The sequence below is a fragment of the Theropithecus gelada genome, chromosome 3, assembly GCF_003255815.1.
Source record: "Theropithecus gelada isolate Dixy chromosome 3, Tgel_1.0, whole genome shotgun sequence".
Classification (NCBI taxonomy): Eukaryota; Metazoa; Chordata; class Mammalia; order Primates; family Cercopithecidae; genus Theropithecus; species Theropithecus gelada.
Genome location: NC_037670.1, coordinates 127,869,082 through 127,890,157, shown reverse-complemented (window position 1 = coordinate 127,890,157; position 21,076 = coordinate 127,869,082). Strand labels below are relative to the sequence as shown.

The 21,076-nt window shown below is 38.4% G+C and overlaps 1 protein-coding gene across 2 annotated transcripts in view; it reads left to right on the top strand.

Annotated features, from left to right (window-relative positions):
• RELN (reelin) overlaps window positions 1-21,076 on the top strand; it is a 520,317-nt gene that overhangs the window by 427,815 nt on the left and 71,426 nt on the right. For both annotated transcript variants that reach the window (XM_025380191.1, XM_025380192.1), the window contains exons 35-42: window positions 3,165-3,305; window positions 3,409-3,586; window positions 7,374-7,458; window positions 8,267-8,449; window positions 11,565-11,736; window positions 11,838-11,940; window positions 14,098-14,327; window positions 20,106-20,326. In XM_025380191.1, the coding sequence (XP_025235976.1) occupies window positions 3,165-3,305; window positions 3,409-3,586; window positions 7,374-7,458; window positions 8,267-8,449; window positions 11,565-11,736; window positions 11,838-11,940; window positions 14,098-14,327; window positions 20,106-20,326 (1,313 nt within the window). The remainder of the gene's footprint in view (window positions 1-3,164; window positions 3,306-3,408; window positions 3,587-7,373; window positions 7,459-8,266; window positions 8,450-11,564; window positions 11,737-11,837; window positions 11,941-14,097; window positions 14,328-20,105; window positions 20,327-21,076) is intronic.

The window sequence follows — 21,076 nt, the reverse complement described above, 5'->3', positions numbered from 1 at the left end:
AGAAAAAAAGTGCAGGGTGCTTTGGGTTGCAAGTTTTAAATGTGGCTAGAGAGCACCAAAAGTTTTACGAGGCTGAACTTTTCTGTTCTTTGCTAACATAAAGGCTGCCCACCAGATTCCATTTTTAAACTGTTGTAAAAAGAAGTCTCTGCCCATAAACCAGACTGATACTTATTCACACGAAGCAGTATGTGAAATTACCACATATTGGAGAGTACCCTTGGTTTTTTTTTTCATCTCAGTACCACAATATTAACAAAAGGTTGGTTCCTTTGGAATGCTCATATTATTTTGCATCTGTCTTCCCCTCCCCGGCATTTCAGATCACATTCAAGAGTTGTACTGACTTACAGCAGGCTCCCACTTTTGTGGCGCAGGCATTTGGATCATTGGAGGATGTTTCTAGGAACTAACGGGTACTATGGTGACTGATTACCTCCTGGGACTGCTCCCCCCAAGATCCTTTCCTCTCCCTTCCTGTGCTCTGTTCTGAATGGCAGGTTGCGTTTCCCAGCCTCCTACATCTGCTGTCAGACACTGGCAGGAGAAAGGAGGGGAGAAATAAGGGATAAATCAGGGTGTTCCTCCCCCTTCTTTCTGCCTCAGCTGCGTCTTGGCCAACTTCTGTGGCTCTGGCTCCCCTGGGTGGCCCTCCAGGTGACCCTGGTCCCTGGGCACCAGCAGCAACACTTCCTCCCTGTGTCCCTCTAGTCTTAGACTCATAGTAAGTGGCCTCCTGACTTTGCTAAACTCTGGTTTCCTCGCTGCTTCTACTGGCTTCTCTGCTCTGCCACTTTCTATACATCCAATTCCTTGCATTAATTTCTTTCTGTGTTAAGTATTTATAGTGGTTTCTGTTTTCCTGGTGCAAACCTGATCCAGACATGTACAACCAAGTGGCAAGGGAAAATTCAGGAAGCCAAAACATTTTAGTATTTAGCCTAAAGTAGTTTCCTATGACTGCTAAAGCTTTAAATAGTGCTTACTTGTAGCTCATTTACTCATTTTTTTTAATTCAACAAACACTTATTGAATATCTACAGTGTTTTAAGCACTCTGGTACTAAATGAATAAGCTGATGCCAGGATCCAAATATATTAAAGTCATGCATCACTTAACGATGGTGATACATCTGAGAAATGCATTGTTAGGCAATTCCATTGTTGTGTGAACAGCATAGAGTGAACTTACATAAACCTTCATGGTTTAGCCCATTACACACCTATGCTGTATGATATAGCCTATTGCTCCTCAGCTACAAAGCTGTACAGCATTTTACTATACTAAATACTGTAAGCAATTGTAACATAATTCCAAGTGTTTGTATCTCTAAACATAGGAAACGTACAATAAAAATATGGTATAAAAGATTAAAAACTGGTACACTTGTACAGGGTATTTCCCATAAACAGAGCTTACAGGACTAGAAGTTGCTCTGGGTGAGTCAGTGAGTGAGTGGTGAGTGAATGTGAAGGCCTAGAATATTACTGTACACTACTATAGACTTCATAAACACTATGCACTTAGGCTCCAGTAAATTTAAAAAAGAATATTTTTCTTTCTTCAATAATAAATTCACCTTACTATAACTTTTTCATTTTATAAACTTTTCTTAAACTTTTAGACTTTTTTGTGATAATACTTAGCTTAAAACACAAGCACATTGTACATCTGTACAAAAATGTTTTCTTTCTATATTCTATAAGCTTTTAATATTTTGAGAACTTTAACTTTTAAAACTTCTTTCTTAAAAACTAAGACACAAAAACACACATTATTAGCCTTGGCATACACAAGGTCAGAATCATCAAGATGTCAATCGACAATAAGAATTTTTTTCAGCTCCATTCTAATCTTATGAGACCACTGTCATAAATGCAGTCCATCATCGACAGAAACGTCGTTACGCGGCACATCACTGGATTTAGGATAACAAACCTCTAAGCAGCTATTTATGCTATGAGATGATACCAGAGGAAGTACTCAGAGATATTATTGAAACACAGGAGCATACTACCTAACTCATTTGGGGAGAACTGGAGGGAGCTTTCTAAAGGAGTTGATGTCTCAGCTGACTCTGAGTAGGGCTTATCCAAGAGAAGAGGGGAGCAGAGGGCACTTGTGCTGGTGTAAGCCAAAACAAAATCCAGGAAGCCAGAAAAAGCACGAGTGGATGGGAAAATTCAAGGGTTCAGTGTTGCCAGAATATAATTGCGAGGTGAGAAGTAGGAGGTCTGGAGCCAGGAAAGAGGGCAGACAATGGAGGAACCATGTATGTCGTCATAAGTAGTTTGGTCTTGATAGTGCACGTGTTAGGGAACCACTGACGGGTGTTAAACGGTGGTGCTGTGATGAGGTTTCCATGTTAAAGCCACCGTGCCGACAGCTGTGTCACATCCACAGAGAGCTTGTGTAGGGGAAACAGTACTACTTAGAATGCTGCTGCTGAAATTCTACTTCTAGTAGACTGTGTTCCACATTCCACATCATAGACAAACACACTTCTATGCAAACTTTTCCTAAGTCAGGGGCTGTTACTGTTGTTTGGTAAGTCTGCTTCTCTTTCTGGATAAAGCAGTCTTGTGACCCAAGATACTCCAAATAACAGACTGCAAATAAATAGAAAATATGAGAATGCCTCACATCATTCTAGACCTCAGCTTTAGAAAGCCAGGACCTCGAGAACCAAAGTGGAGTGCAGAAGTATCAAGGGTTTCCATTTACTCTCAGAAACCATTCCGGGACAGTAAAATAGAGACCTCACTGCCAGAATTTGGTAAGACTCCAACTTTTCCTCATGTTTATCACTTCAATCCCTCCCAGTACTGAATAGCAATAAGAGTCTAAAGCAAAAACTAAAATTCTGCATATATTTCAAAAACAAAACAAGTGGATATTTCAAAATAACTTTTCCATTTCACACATGTGTTTGTAGAATCTTACATGAGAAAAAAAAAAGTGAAATATATAAATAACATGCTTTCTACTCTCCTGTTGATGAGTCAAGAGAAAACAGCATTTCCTACTACTTAGTAGGAAGATAAAGTGCGTCAAGGAAGAGACAACTGGACTCTGGAGGAGGGCACTTTAAAAGGGAATTAAAATAAATGTCCTTGTGCTTTCAAGGTTGCTCGTCAAACCAATGGTGTGTTTTCTTTGGTTAGTTCTCCCAGGACCCGGTTCAGATGGATTCAGGCCAACTACACTGTGGGGGCTGATTCGTGGGCGATTGATAATGTTGTACTGGCCTCAGGGTGCCCTTGGATGTGCTCAGGACGAGGGATTTGTGATGCTGGACGCTGTGTGTAAGTTAATAAAACTGGCAGTTTCTTTCTTTGCAACGCAAAAATAAATATGGCTCTTTGAACTCGTGACAAATGTGTTTTCTCCACTCCCTCTCTTTCCTAGGTGTGACCGGGGCTTTGGTGGACCCTATTGTGTTCCTGTTGTTCCTCTGCCCTCGATTCTTAAAGATGATTTCAATGGGAACTTGCATCCTGACCTTTGGCCTGAAGTGTATGGTGCAGAGAGGGGGAATCTGAATGGTGAAACCATCAAATCTGGAACATGTCTAATTTTTAAAGGGGTCAGATACAGATAAGATTCTCCTTCCCAACATTGCTACTAACATTGTCTTCTTCAGTCACTGCTCAACACAAATGCATTTCTGAATCTCTTCAAATGACATAATATTAATGCATAGTTATTGACTTTTAGCCCAAACCCTGTTTCCTCTTCTGAGTGCAGTCACTTTTTCATGATCACTTGGGCATAAACTTTTTCCTCTGCTTTGGTGATCAGACCTTCCTTACTTCCTACTGGAATTATATACATAAATTTATATGTATATAGTTTTTAGAATGTAAATTTCCATAATCTAAGATTTAATGTTACTAAATATTTAACTTGGAATATTTTCTGAATGACTTTATGAACAGTCTGTAGTTTTTCTTTTCTCTTTTTTTCTGCCCATAGAACCATTTGGTGACTTTAAGAAAACCAAATATTTGGCCAGGCGCGGTGGCTCATGCCTGTAATCCCAGCACTTTGGGAGGCCAAGGCGGGCAGATCACGAGGTCAGGAGATGGAGACCATCCTGGCTAACATGGTGAAACCCTGTCTCCACTAAAAATACAAAAAATTTGCCGGGCGTGGTGACAGGCACCTGTAGTCCCAACTACTCGGGAGGCTGAGGCAGGAGAATGGCATGAACCCGGGAGGTGGAGGTTACAGTGAGCCAACGTCGCACCACTGCACTCTAGCCTGGGTGACAGAGTGAGACTCTGTCTCAAAAAAAAAAAAAAAAAGAAAAGAAAACCAAATATTTAAGTCAAGTAAAATAGCATTTTCAAACATCATCTTGTATTTCAGCCTAGATGTTCGGTTAGAGAGATGTTAAGCAATTGTGTGACACTCTGTGCTAAGCTGGCACATCTTCATATGTGAATACATGCCACACCCATCTCTCTCAGCATGGGGAAATTGGCTAACCTAGGTGTGCAAATGAAGTCTTGGACAAAAACCTGCATGGGTTTCTGTACAACCCTAATGATTAACATCTAACACCTAGAAAATTAGATACCCTGGAACCTTTTCAATTATAGTTAATAGATGCCAGTTATCATCCTTGCTTGAATCCAAATTCTTCTCAAGTTTTGGATGAGAAAGAAAGCAATGCATAGTGCCTGAGAAAGATTTACAAGTCCCTGAGAGTTTTGAGGGACTGAAGAAATTGAGGTAGAACATTTCAGAGTGGAGACTCCTGGTTTTGGGAGCAGCAGGATTTGTTTTGTTTTGTCTTAACTAAGATGTTAGTTCTCGTTACCACTAGCTCACATCTGACCCATTTGAACCAGTTGACAAGACTAAAAAGCAGAAGTCCTATAACTTTTTGTGATTGACAGATCTTTATCTGATAAATCTTTAAGTGGTAGAATTAACCTAGTCTTTTGATCCTCTAAACAAGGAAGATGCATGGTGTTTTGTATTTTCCCTTTAGCCATCCAAATGCAAGAGCAGCCAAGCATTGTATGTGTTAGACGTATTATCTATCAGCTCTGCAAGATGTAGAGAGGACGCAGCATGTGCCATTCAGTAGATTGCAGTGTGACCTAGAAAGTCATTCTTTCGCGAAAAAGGATATGATAGTCTCTTTTTAATGTTTACAGATTCAGGAATACTATCTACTATTAAAATAGCTTGTTTGTTACGAAAGAATTTCTCACATTTAGCACAAATGGATCACTGAACCTGAAAAAGGATGAGAAAAGAAACACATCTGTGTGAACTAGAATGTATGTGGCAGCAGAGTTTGACAGTTCTACTGTATAAATATCAATACAAAATGCTAACCTATAAACAAATACTGCAAATACAAAAGAAAGATACTTTCAGTTTACAAATCATGCCCACTTTCAGTAAAATTGCTCCTACAAAATACAGTGTAAAATAGGTCCCTTTATGAGTGTCTTCTATTGACGCATGGGAACAATTTTATACTTGCATTCCATAATCAAGGGGAAAGAGTAATCCTATTTCTATATTTTGATGTTAGCAAGGGATATTTATTACCTGAATCTGTCAACTATCTACCTCAAAGCTTTTTCATTACAATCTGAAGAAGGGACCTTTCCTCTGAACCTCAACTTCCACATAGCATTGAGCTCTAAAAGAATCCAACACTTAGCCAGGCACAGTGGTGCACATCTCTAGTCCCAGCTACAGTGGGGGCTGAGGTGGGAGGATCATTTGAGGCCAGGAGTTCGAGTCTCTAGTGAGCTATGATAACATTTATAAATAGCCACTGGGAAACAGAGCAAGACTCTGTCTCTTAAAAAAAACAAAATCCAAGGCTTTATGCAAGTGTATAAGGAAGAGGGTAAAGACATTAAGACAAGAAGAAATGAAGAAGACGCATGGGTTAGGGATCATGGACTGAGCAGAGCAGTGAATTACTAGGCATAAAAGAAAAAACAAAGACTAGAAATATGAGGCTTTTACATGGCAACCTGTTGTGGAAGTATGAATCTGTGCTTTGTGAAGTTATGAGATAGGTTAAATGCACTTGCGTTTTTATTACAACATCAAATAATTTTCAAATTCTACCTTTGGCATTATCTGGATATTTTTCTCCCCAAACCAAAAGATAGTTTAATAAACAAAACACTGGTATCTTATAAAGGATACACATTTTAGAATATGACATATCTGGGTTCAAATCCTACCATTACCACTTACAAACTATGTAATCTTGAGGAAGTTACTTTCCCTCCCTGAGTTTTAGTTTCCTTATCTGCAACATGAGAATAACATTTTTCTCTTAGTAGTGCTAGGTGCTTTAAATGAGTAAAGTGTCTATCTTAGCACCCAGCGTGTATAGGCACTCAACATATGGTTGCTATTGTGGAATTTGCCCTACTTACATTTTTTTTCAGCTATTGAGCAATGTGATCTATAATATATATGATGAAGAAGAGGAAAAATGTTCTCTTTTAGCTAAAATTACATTTGGCATTTGTTAGTTGATGAGAAATCAGTTGACAGTGTCCACTTATTATCACACAGCCATGCATCTGTTAAGAGTCACGTCATTCAGAAGTTGCAGCTGAAAAACTGAAAGACCTGTTTGGACCTTAGGCTATTTGCATAGTGAAATTCTGTTTTACTGACTGTCACTGCAATCCTATGTACCCATGAAGAAAAGAACCTTTCGAGTTGTCAATCCTAGGCAACCAGAAGTAGTTAAATTAGCAGAAAAAATTATGAAAGCTAATGTGGTCTGTTTCCTTGTTCATTGACTTCTCTGCATGAATGCTTACAGCCTGAGCATCAGGCCTTGTCTTAGTTATGCCTTATTTAACTTGACCCACTGAGGGGTGGTGGTGTGTCGGCCTGAATGAGAGCCCCTGGGGCTATCAGAGTGAGCAAAGGAGTAGTAAGTTCCTAAGACTCCTTGGAACCCTGAGAAAGTTACCTATTAGTTCCCATCTTCCAGCGGGAGCACTTGGCACATATTCCATCTGCTTCCTCGTTACTCCTCTCATAACATGCTGTGATCAAAGGAGTCTATTTTTTAAAAAGGCCTGTAGATATGGAATGCTATCATTTTTGCACCGCTTTTTAGAAGAGTCACAGAAAAGTATGATTTAGAGTTGAAACAATGTAACTGTGTCATTCAGGCACAGGATATGAAGCCATTTAGAGAGGGGAAACAAGGATCATCCCATATTTCCTTTTAAACTAGGCAAAATTTGCTTCTTAATCATGATATGTATTTATTACTCGGCTAATGCAAGTTAGGTGTATAAAATCAAAGGGACACAATTTTGCAAGTGAGAAAAAAAGTTGCTTAACATATATGTTTTTATTTTCAGGAAGGAATAAGGATGCTTATTTCAAGAGATCTGGATTGTACAAATACGATGTATGTCCAGTTTTCACTTAGATTTATAGCAAAAGGTAAGTACGAATTCATTATTTTCCTTCAAGAGAATTCTCCCCTGTACAATTCCTTTTCCACAAAGAAATCACAGATTTAAGGCCCATAAGTTTTGTTACATGGAAGAGCTAACATATATTGGTATACATAAATGTTTACAAGTATTTTTCTTTAATGTAAGTTTATCTTAATATAAGGGGGGGAATACTGATTTTAAATAATTTCATATAGCTGTAATCCTATTAGTTCTATGGTAGTTAAATTTATCATCATGCCCCTGAGTCTTTCCACCACTACTTTCTAACTAAAAGAAATCTAAATTTTAAAATGTTTAACTTGTGAAAAATGTGGTTTTTCTTTTACAGATATGAATCCAAAAAAAGCCTATTCTTAGTCATTGACTTTTCATATTAACTAAATGATTTTCTTGAACAAATTGATGGTAGATATAATACATATTCAAGTAGTTTTTCTGTTTATATCCTGAGATTTAAATGTTTGACCCTTTGTAAAACCGTGATCCCTGTAGAATCAAAATGTTTTGATGTAAAGTTTCCTAAATACAGAAAGATGTCTGTGCATATCTCAGAGAAAAAGAGAGGTATTATTGTGTGCACATCCAAGGTTTGGTGTGTATTTTGAGATATACAGAAAGCCCAACCTGTCATCCCCTTAAGTTGCTTCTGAAGTATTTGGACTATAAAGCCTCCATATAAACTATAAAACATAAGTTCACGTATGCATTGATGCCTAAAGATTCAGCCAACAACATACCATTTCCCCATTTTTATCACAATATGTTTTGTACCTGTGTTATCTTCTTCCTAGGTACCCCAGAGAGATCTCACTCTATTCTATTACAATTCTCCATCAATGGAGGAATCACTTGGCACCTGATGGATGAATTTTACTTTCCTCAAACAACCAATATACTTTTCATCAATGTTCCCTTGCCATATACTGCCCAAACCAATGCTACAAGATTCAGACTCTGGCAACCTTATAATAATGGTAAAAATGCATGTGTTCTCCTGTGATCAAAACTGACAGTGGCATGTTAACACATTTGTTTCTAAGGTGTGGAGGTAGTGTTTGTGAACTGAGCAGCTTAACTGTCCACAGCACACACATTGTACATGCTTCACTTTTGACAAGTGTATTAGTCCGTTTTCATGCTGCTGATAAAGACATACCCAGATTGGGAAGAAAAAGAGGTTTAATTGGACTTACAGTTCCACATGGCTGGGGAGGCCTCAGAATCATGGTGGGAGGTGAAAGGCATGTCTTACATGGTGGCAGCAAGAGAAAATAAGGAAGATGCAAAAGCGGAAACCCCTGATAAACCCATCAGATCTCATCAGACTTACTCACTACCACGAGAACATTATGGAGGAAACTGCTCTCATGATTCAAATTATCTCCCACCTGGTCCCTTCCACAATACATGGGAATTATGGGAGTACAATTCAAAATGAGATTTGGGTGGGGACACAGAGCCAAACCATATCAACAAGTCTCAATAAATAGTTAAATATTTAACATATATATATGTATATATAATCTCTTCCTATTTGACTGTAGGTTCTCCTGTTAATGTAAATATAGCTGAATTCTGTTACAGAGCCAAAGCTTTTTAAAAATAATCCAGCATTATCATTAGGCACTCATCAATTGTAACAACATTTTTGTTGCATTTATTTGGGAATACATAGTTCTTCTGAATGTGGTGTTTCATTAGTGAAATAGAACACTATTGCAAAATGCCATGATGAAGTGAGAGGGACTTAGACCAAGCAGATAGTGCTATAGATAAAATATTCTTATCACATACACTTGCTTCAGTGATAAGTTAAAGTGAATGTATAATTTAATAGCATTTCAAATTGTTACAGAAAATGATTCTACAAATTGGTAATGTTTTGTTGCTTCCTATATTTCTATTAACTGCTGATTATAAAGGACCAGACTTTACCAAGTCATGCATATAATCTCCTAAATAAATATGGAGATGCCACATTAAGCAGCAGATTCTTTGCAGAGGTAACACAAAAATGGAAAAGGCAAAGGTTCTCCCTTCTCTAAAATTTAACCTATTTCGTTAACAATAAGTTAAAAATAAAACATAAAACAAAATTTTTAATTTATTGTGAAACATACACATACATCTTGTCACTGAATAAAAGTCCAAAAAAGGAACGTGCCAGGTGCGGTGGCTCACAACTGTAATCCCAGCACTTAGGGAGGCCGAGGCAGGTGGATCCCCTGAGGTCAGGAGTTCGAGACCAGCCTGGCCAACATGGTGAAACCCCATCTGTACAAAAATACAAAAAAATTAGCTGGGCGTGGTGGCACACACCTGTAATCCCAACTACTCGGGAGTCTGTGGCAGGAGAATCGCTTGAACCCAGGAGGCAGAGGTTGGAGTGAGCCAGATGGCACCACTGCACTCCAGCCTGGGTGACAGAGGGATTGCTGCCTTCATACTATGTTTGGAATGCTCACCTAATTTTTTTTTTCATTGATTCCACCAACCACTTTCTAAACAAGAGGAAAGAATGTGACTAAAATTAGAACAGTGATAGGATTAGAGAGAGACCTGTGATTTCATTCAAAGCATCAGGTTTGTTCTACAGGCTCCTGTTTACAGTTCCTTTTTAAAAATGTTCTGTAAGAATTGTACTAACGTAGAAATCAGTGAAGAAGCAACCTAGGGAATCTTGACGTTTCTGCTTGGCATGGACTTATCACCTTGTTTCAAGGTCAGTCCAAACAGTGCTTTACAAAAGCAGCCTGGCTTTTGCCCTTCTTATCTACTCTATAACATATTCCTTAAACACCTGGTCTAAATCACTGAATCAAATCCTATAGCAGTAAAAAGAGTGATTTCCCTCATTTCCTATATATTCCCACAGTATCTCCAGATCAACATAGAAGACTTGAAAAACATTAAGAAAACCTGGAATATTATTGATCAGAGAATATTTTTCTTCTTTATTAAATAAATACGATTGTGTATCAGGGCATTCTTTTAATGGCCATAGTCCTTCAGCCTGACTCAAGTATGGGTTGACCCTAAAAAGTCATGAATTGCTCCCTGAATAGACTGGTTACTGTACCTTGGTTCTAAGTCCACTAACTGACCACCCATTCTCACAGATTGCATGTCTCACAGATTCCCATAAACCACTAAAACACAACTCAAAACCCACTCTTGCCAGGGGAGGGTTCATAGCACTGCTATTATTTGAAGGACAGCATGCTTTCACGTACATGATATACAAAGCATTATCACAGCTTTCGGAAATTAACAAGGCAGTTCCACGCTATATCAATTTAATATGGTTGCAAGCTTAATTTTTTCGCTTTTTTTTTTTTTTTTTTTTTTTTTTTTTGAGACAGCGTCTTGCTCTGCTGCCCAGGCTGGAGTGCAGTGGTGAGATCTTGGCTCACTGCAACCTCCACCTCCCAGGCTCAACCGTCCTCCCCCACAGCCTCCTGAGTAGCTGGGACTACAGGCATGCACCACCACGCCTAGCTCATTTTTTTGTTTATTTGTTTGTTTTTTTGTGGAGACAGGATTTTGACATATTGCCCAGGCTCAGGCAATCCACCCACCTTGGGCTCCCAAAGTGCTGGGATTACAGGCGTGAGCCACTGCACCTGGCCATTTTTAATCACTGACAATATACTGTTATGTACTTTATGGGTTTTTTTTTCCCCCTAGAAAGCATATGGATTTGGCGGGGGGGTGGTTTGTGTGGTTCTTTTTTGAGACATGGTCTTGCTCTCTTGCCCAGGCTGGAGTGCCATGGCATGATCACAGCTCACTGTAACCTCAAACTCCTGGACCCAAGCAGTCCTCCCACCTCAGCCTCCTGAGTAGCTAGGACTACAGGCATGTGCAACCACACCTGGCTAATTTTTTTTATTTTTTGTAGAGATGAGCCCTTACTATGTTGCCCAGGCTGGTCTTGAACTCCTGGGCTCAAAAAAATCATCCTGTAGAAGGCATATGTTTAACTTATTGTTACTGAGTTGCTTTTGTCCTTTACTTTCTTTCAATGGGCAAAAGTGTTCATTTGATTTTCATCATTGGAAAAACTTGCTTTATCCAAAAACGCCTTAGGTAAGAAAGAAGAAATCTGGATTGTTGACGACTTCATTATCGATGGAAATAATTTAAACAACCCCATGATGCTCCTGGATACATTTGACTTTGGGCCCAGAGAAGACAATTGGTTTTTCTATCCTGGTGGTAACATTGGTCTTTATTGTCCATATTCTTCAAAGGGGGCACCGTAAGTATTTAATTAAGAATCTAAACATGAAACCACTCTTGCATACAAATCATGATGAACTTTTGCCTAAATGGGTTCCTGGTTGTTTACCTGTGTAACAGGGAAGAAGATTCAGCTATGGTGTTTGTTTCCAATGAAGTTGGTGAGCATTCCATTACCACCCGTGACCTCAATGTGAATGAGAACACCATCATACAATTTGAGGTACTTGACTTTGTTCTAGAATAAATGCTTTCAATTTTATATTGAACAAAACCTGGGAAAGAGGAGGAAAATCTCAGATAATTTCATGCATTATGACCTCCCATTTTTGTGCAAGGATGTAAGAGGTTTTGGCATCATCATTTACTTTTATTAACAGAGTCAATTGTCATACTAAGGTTTATTTCTGAATTCTTATCCTTTATGACGTAGTTTCCCAACCTGCTACAATGGGAAGTTGAAATAAATTATTTTAAACATTATAAAAATGAAAAGGCTTATACTATTCTTGTATTATATTTCCACACTTTTTATGTGAAACTTAAAATTTCTTAGGGACCAGGTCAAATGTAACTATAGTCTATGCCATGCTAGTATATTTATATAATATTTATCATGATGTTATTAATTTTACAGATAATACTACACTGTTTTATAATTTCAAATATATTTGATCTGTGTATTTTATTAATATTTATGCACTCCTTATATTTGTCAAGAGAGCAAATTAATAATTAACATAAAAATATTTACATATTTCAAAACCTTAGATAAAATCAGCAGAACCAAAGGTACATTATACCGGTGTTTTAGAATATTAACTTTTCAGAATATTTTTTCATAGCTGATAAAAGATGACATCTTTAGCCCATTTAAGAGTTCCATTATCAGCCGGGCGCGATGGCTCCCACCTGTAATCCCAGGACTTTGGGAGGCCAAGGCGGGCAGATCATGAGGTCAGGAGTTCAAGACCAACCTGACCAACATGGTGAAACCCCGTCTCTACTAAAAAATACAAAAATTAGCCGGGTGTGGTGGTGCACACCTGTAATCCCAGCTGCTCAGGAGGCTGAGGCAGGGGCATTGCTTGAACCCGGGAGGTGAAGGTTGCAGTGAGCCGAGATCGCGCCACTACACTCCAGTCTGGGTGACAAAGTGAGACTCCATCTCCAAAAAAAAAAGAATTCAGGTAGAATTCAGGTAGAAACAAGCGCCTATAGTTGAAAGTTTATCAAATGTCAATAGTTACTCATCAGAAGGTAAAAGGTATGTAAGTTCACATACATACACACACATAATATGTATAGTATATATTTATTGATATATAACTATAACTATAGATGGCTATATGTAACTATATATATCAATAACTGGTTGCTATGCTTTGATGGCATGATAGTAAGAAAATGTTAATCTCCATTGGAAAGGGGACAATTTTTATAGAAAGAATTGCATGTATTTATTCAGTTTATTTTAATGCACTTGAAAGCATGGAAAAAGGAAGGGAAAGCCATTGTTTCCCTAATGGCTAAAAAGGTCTTTACATAAAGACAGAATACACTGGTGGATACCAGGGCAGGGAGGGGAAGGGTGTGGGAAGAAGTAGGTGAAAGGAGACAAGCTTGCAGTTATGTAGGATGAATAAGTCTAGAGATCCAAGGTACAGCATGAAGACCATAGTTAATAATATAATATTGTATGCTGAAAACGTGTTAAGAGAATAGATTTGAGGTGCTCTTACCACACACACAAAAGGTAACTATGGAAGGTGATTGATAGGTTAATTTGCTTGGCCATAGTAATTATTTCACTTTGTATATTATATCAAAACAGTATGGGTACATCTTAAGTATATATAATTTTAAAAAGATCTTTCCCTGTGCCAGGGAAATGATGACAATGTTTGTATTCTCTTTTGGTATTGAATATGCATTGAAGATTCATGTGTAAAACCCTTGGGATTATTTGGAAGGTGTCACAAGAAGGAAAATAGAAGGTATCCTACCTAGTAGATGGGGCAGGGGAAGCTAACAGGGTTAGGGAAACAGTCTTTTCACTATGATGTGCTTGGCTTGGCTAGGAAAATGGGCCAAAGGTAAAATTTGGAATTGTCCCAGCCTCTGCCTTATCCACTTCCTGCTTTTTATAAAATAAAGGGAAATAAATTTTTCATGAGGCCCTTTTGAGGTTCTTTATGAAAAATTATAATTTAAAGGTAATATACAATATGACTCAGTTAGGCAAAACATAATTTTATAGTGTTAAATATTTCAACAAGACAGTTCCCAGGAAAATGGACCCTAGAAAATAATGAAGTGGTGAATCATTTCAAGGCTTGTTGCTCTGAGGTAATTTGTATCGTTTTTTCTTCAACCCAAGATCAATGTCGGCTGCTCGACTGATAGCTCATCCGCGGATCCAGTGAGACTGGAATTTTCAAGGGACTTCGGGGCGACCTGGCACCTGCTGCTGCCCCTCTGCTACCACAGCAGCAGCCACGTCAGCTCCTTATGCTCCACCGAGCACCACCCCAGCAGCACCTACTACGCGGGAACCATGCAGGGCTGGAGGAGGGAGGTCGTGCACTTTGGGAAGCTGCACCTTTGTGGGTGAGGACCCGCTGCTTGCCGCCACATTTGTTTCTCCTTTGACAGTTTATTCCTGAAGTCGTCATTCACTTGCCACTTTATCACGGGGAAATTTCCACCTGACATTTGTTCCTCAGTTCTCCAGGAAGCAGATCAGTGGCTATTTAAAATGTAGGACACTGAGCTGACATAACTACTAATTTCTAGTTTGAAGGTAGATTTTAACAGCACACCGTGGGCTGCACCCTGTAGTGGGGTTCATATCCTTGTGAATGTCTCTTAGATCAGTTAGAACGCAACAAAAATAGGGTTTTCCTCTAATGCTGTGACGTTCCTCTGCCTACTCCCACCTCACAACATAAATGCAGCTAGAATATTATGACTTTCAAACATGTGCCTATGTGTCTCATGCAGGGAGAGTGTATGTAGGGAGCATAGAAGCCCGCAGAATATTCCTGGTATCTCATTAAAAAAAAAAAAAAAAAGTTAGCACGTTGCCCCCAGGCATCTCTACTTTTCCAACCTCTCTGAGCATTCTTGTTACATATATTTGACTCTTCTGCTGAAAAACAACTTAGAGATAAAGGACTTCACCCCCAACAGAAATGAAATGAAAAGTATATTTCAAAAAATAAAACTAATAATAAAAGTGAACCAAGAGAGGAAGTCAACAAAGCAGTCTGCCTCCAAATTTCTGTCTTTTCTCTCAGAATAAAGAATGTTTTCTTTCAGAGTATGTCAAAAAAAGAAGAAAGTACTAATATCATACTTTCAAGATGGAAATAGATTTATATTCCTGATGTGAAACTGAGCATAATGAGAAGTCTTGAGTCTTCAAACAAGACTACTAATACCTAGTACTTTTCCAAAAGGGTGAAAGTGAATTTTTTAAAGTCTGCATCTCTTTGAACATAAATCTATCCACTCCTTATTATATCATCAGCATAACTGTTATAAATTGATTGCTAAGGACTTTAATATTTTGGGTTGTTGAATATATCATTTACTAATCCTTGTGATTATGCCAGGATATGATTCTAATAGGAAATCCAACTATCTTTTTAAAAACAAGCATTACTAAGCAAAATGTCCTCAAAGTTCTTTAGAACTGACAGCCAGAGGAGGCAAAGAGTGTCTCTGGAGATTGTAGGAATAGATGGAGCTAATGACACAGCCAGCACAACCAGAAAGCTACCATTGGTTGGGGGGAGCTTGTCTTTAGAAGAATCTGACAGGGGAAAATAAGCCAGGAAAAAGTTTTTATTCAAAATAGTTGTATTACTTAAGATCGTATGTTGCAAGAAATATAAAGAGGCTTACCAAAAAGGTGAAAGAACTTATTGGAAAGATACTGGGGAATTTCATGGACTTCACTCAGAAAGTGTGGGGGACTTAGCAACAGAAGTTTGTGATCCTTGTTTTTATAGTGCTCACTTTAACATCACTCGGCAAACTAGAGCTTCCATTGCCTGGAGCTCTTAATTCCAAATTTCCAAATCTGAACCTATCAGCTGTAGCCTGAAAGCCAGGTGTTCCAAGAGAAGCATAGCTGTTGAAAGACCATGCCTATGAGCAGGACAGGCAAGGGAAAGGCCTAGATAGCTTAGGCACTGCTGTGGTCTGAATTTTTGTTGAAATTCACATGTCTCAATTCATTCCCCTGAAGGTAATGGAATAAGGAGATGGGGCATTTTAGGGGGCGATTAGTTCATGAAAGTGGAGCCCTCATGATTGGCATCAGTGCCCTTATAAAAGAGACCCCAGTAGACTGCCTTGCCTCTTCCACCATGTGAGGACCCAGCAGCAAGGCACCATCCATAAACCACAAGTGAGCCCTCAGCAGACACTGATGTGCTGGCTCCTTGATCTTGGACTTCCCAGCCTCCAGAAGTGTGAGAAATAAATTTCTGTTATTTATAAGCCACCCGATTTATGGTATTTTGTTACAGCAGCCTGAATGGAGTAAGACGGGCTTCTAGATACAGAGCAGTCTGCCGAACTCCCTCACGGTATTACGGAAAAACACTAGGTTTTCTGTTTAATGGACCTCCAATTTCCTCCAATTATCCAGCTAAGAATTAGATTAAATAGAAAACCACCCTAAAGATAGATTGTAGGTTATGATTTTAGGTTGTTTTGCCAACTGAGACTTGCTTCAGCAAGTTCCCACGTGGAAAAATCCCATCTAAAGGTGTATGAAATAAGATGGCAAAGATCTGCCAGTCAGAGGCACTGAGTGAAGATGCTCATGCCAGGGGAGTGCTCCAGCATCACAGACACCACCTCGCTCAGTGTTGGTAATGCCCACTGTGCTGTGCTTCCACGTAAGGCATGACAATATAATTTGGAAATATCAACAAGAGAATTGCAGACATCTGTATTTTCACCCACTGGTACAAAGCCACTTACAAAACACAATACTATAATAGTGTACAGAATCTAGACTGTCACATTATTTGCATTCCGTGTCATTTTATTTCTCTGAAAAGAAAGTAAATGTATCAAGGAGGCATGCATGCCTGTTTTCAGAATGGTATAAACCCACCTTTCAAACTGCCTTCAACCATTTCTGTGAGGAGAAAACTTTGCCTTAGGGTGTTGTCTAGTCCTTGTTTCAGGAAAAGAATTAGCGCTCTTCTTAAAACCCATGCAGGCATGAATGGCTGGAAGGCAAAAGTTAAATTTTCTCCCACTCAGTGAACCATCCCTTGGCTGGTATTCAACATGGTACATAGTAATGGCACAAGTGCTGGATGATAAATATATATATATATATATATATATACACACACACACACACATATACACACACACACACAAAAATCCATGTTTAAAATACTTTTTTCTGTGCATTTGTTGGACACTAGATACACACACAAAGTGTATTAAATGTTCTCAGGTGCAAAATAGTCAAATTTTGTTGCCTCTACATATATAGTCCATTTACATGCAAAGAATAACTATGAGTTTTCATCTAATTTTATTCGTATCACCTTGGTGTCCTTTTAGAGTCCTTTTGTCTTTAAAAGTTCCTAATTGTTTTTGCTTTATGCAGCTTCGTAATGAGTCAACCAGAACCCCTATTTAATGAAAGCAATGTTGTGTGCTTGAAATTTTAAATTTATGTTTAAAAAACAGATCCTTTTGAATACAACTGGCTTAGAAGAACAGATGTTGACATTCACCAAGGAGGGTGGCAGTGAGAAATTTTCAAAATAAGATTTCAGCAGAAGGGAACCTCAGTGAAACCAGACCCTTCAGTCCATTTATCATAGTGCTTGCAGTTTCTGTGTCAAGGCAGGTGAACAATAATAAATATCCAACTAAGGTGGTTCATTTGTATTCAGAACATTTGAATAAATAAGTTCAAAAACATCCTTGTAGGCTTTTGTTCAAAGGAAAACTCCAGCCATTTCCCTCAGCTCAGCAGTCTGAAAGTTCAAAAGGTAAGAAGTGCTTCTTGCCAAGACTAAACTCTGACAAGTATTTGAAAATAAAGTTTAATTATGGACTGGCATTTTGGGGGCAGCTTAATATAGTTGGAGTTTGGGACTGGGTGCGGTGGCTCACACCTGTAATCCCAGCACTTTGAGAGGCCAAGGTGGCCAGATCACTTGAGGTCAGAAGTTTGAGACCAGCCTGGCTAACATGGTAAAACCTCGTTTCTGCTAAAAATACAAAAAGTAGCCAGGCGTGGTGACAGGTGCCTGTAATCCTAGCTACTCGGGAGGCTGAGGCAGAAGAATTGCTTGAACCCTGGAGGTGGAGGTTGCAGTGAGCTGAGATCATGCCACTGCACTCCAGCTTGGGTGACAGAGCAAGATGAAACAATGAAATTAGGGTTAAATATATGTAGGAACTTGAATCTGTCTGCTTTACTATCCACTAAATTTTAGGAGCCTAACAAGTGTATTTTTCCCTCACTACCCATCCTTAACCCTGGTATTTAACTTCTAATTTCTGTTTCTCAAACAGAAAACTATTCAGAATTTAGTTGCTATGATAATTGAAAATTGAGAAGATTCACAGGGCACAAAAATAAGTGCACATGTCATCTCTGCATCCTGCTACTCTAAAATAAATCTATCTTCTTTGAACGGAGTTTTATACATGATAAAATACATTAAAATATTTCTGGACAGCTGCCTAAATATGTAGATTATTTCTAAGGAGCTAACTTATCATCAGCAACATGATAGGACAATTCAAAAGGAAAATTATTTTGGACTTAAAAAGAAGTTAAGAAATAAAAGAATCTTAAAATACATCAGATTTTGCCACTTTTTATCTTAAAAAATAATATTTTGGGGCTGTTTCTGATCAGATAAAATCCAAAAAACCTTAGTTTGGCTCGTAAGGACTTTCACAACAAATTACGTACAACAAAAGGTTTACTGAGCAGGTACTACGTATGAACACTATATGGTTGCCTTAAAAAGGTACAAAAAAAGAAAGAGACATGGACATTGGCCTCTACGAGCTCACAGCCAGTAGAGGAAATAGACACACTTTTAAATAACTCCAGCCCTGATAACTATAATAATGGAAATTCCATCAAAATTATGGAAGAGAAAGTAAGATAGAAAAATTTAAAAGATTAGTCATTTACCATAAGGTCCATCAATTTCACTACCCTTCTACCCAAAAGAATTGAAAACATGTATTTTAGCAATTACCTGTACACAAATATTCATAGCATCACTGTTCACAATAGCCAAAAAAATGGAAACAACCAAATGTCCACCAACTAATGAATGGGTAAATAAAGCTAGTATATCCATACAATGGAATATTGTTCAGTAATAAAAGGCATGAAATTCTGATACTTGCTACACCATGAATGAACCTTGAAAACATTACGCTAAGTGAATGAAGCCAGACGCAAAAGGTCATATATTCTATCTTTCCATTTATATGAAATATCCAGAATAGGTAAATCCATAGAGACAGAACTGATTGGTGGTTGTCAGTTGTCAGGGAGGGAGAGATGGGGAAAACTGTTTAATGGGTATGGGGTTTCCTTTTGGGGTGATAAAAATGTCTTGAAACTACAAAGAGGTGATGGTTGGACAACACTATCAATGTGCTAAATGCCACTGTGTGTACACTTTAAATGGTTAATGGTTAATTTTACATTGTGTGAATTTTACCTCAGTTTTTTTTTTAAAAAAGATTAGTTATACAGAGTGTATTAAACAGACAGTAGGGGCTGGGTGTGATGGCTTACACTTGTAATCCTAGCACTTTGGGAGGTCGAGGTGGGTGGATCACTTGAGGTCAGGAGTTGGAGAACAGCCTGGCCAACATGGTGAAACCCCATCTCTACTAAAAATACAAAAATTAGCCAGGTGTGGTGGTGGGCACCTGTAATCCCAGCCACTCGGGAGGCTGAGGCAGGAGAATAGCTTGAACCCAGGAGATGGAGGTTGCAGTAAGCCAAGATTGTACCACTGCACTCCAGCCTGGGTGACAGAGTGAGGCTCTGTCTCAGAAAAAAAAAAAGATAGTAGGGATGGAGAAATCTTCACCAAGGAGGTCAATATTGAAAAAGATGGGAAGATCAAGTGAAATGTTGACATTCTGATAGGATTGGGAAAAGCTTACAAGAAACAAGAACTTTATTGGAAAAATCCTGGAGATTGAGGAATGGAGTTTTATTCCTGAAATGGCAAATGTTTTCTATTTCTTGGGTGTTGAGCATAGGTAGAAGCTTCCCATTGTTCATTGATCAGATGTGCTTACTTTGAAGGTATATTGTTCTGTCGATTAGCTTTTGAAAGACTTGTACCTCTTTTCCAGATCTGTCCGTTTCAGATGGTACCAGGGATTTTACCCTGCTGGCTCTCAGCCAGTGACATGGGCCATTGATAATGTCTACATCGGTCCCCAATGTGAGGAGATGTGTAATGGACAGGGGAGCTGTATCAATGGAACCAAATGTATATGTGACCCTGGCTACTCAGGTCCAACCTGTAAAATAAGCACCAAAAATCCTGATTTTCTCAAAGATGATTTCGAAGGTAGTCTTTTCTTACAAATTCTATGTAGTCTTGTGAAAGAACTTATATGTTAAACACAATTTTTGGTAGATAACTAATAATGCATTAAGTTTAATTCTAATATCTCATTATTATTTCAATTGTGAACATCCAAGAATTCATTTAGTTCTGAATTTATAGGGTTCCATTTTGGAAACAATGGTCAGTGAGTGAGATACTGATACATGCTACAAGATCTTTATTGAGAAAAACTAAGGCTGTGTTCACCATTTTTTCTACCACATGTCATTTCTGACTAATGACAATTTTAGGAAATATCTATAGAGAGTTAATCTTGGATGGACGTGTTTCCAGAAATATAAGTTCCTGTTATTGCTTTACCACAAACTGCTTAAATAGCCTCTCATCACTTTCCGTAGTTTAGTTTTACAGCTAGAATTCAGTATCATTATGTATTAAGACAGTGTTACAACATAGTAAAATGCATGTAATGTAATGATTAGAAAAAGCATTTAAATTATATATGCACTTTTATCAAACTGTGGAAAAAAGTCTCCATAAAAGAAAGTCTTAAATATAATAGCTATCCATATTAGGGTAATGGGATTAAAAGATTTTCTTTTGGCCTGGTGCAGTGGCTCATGCCTGTAATCCCAGCACTTTGGGAGACTGAGACGGGTGGATCACGAGGTCAGGAATTCGAGGCCAGCCTGGCCAACATGGTGAAACCCCATCTCTACTAAAAATACAAAAAAGCCAGGCAGGCTGGTG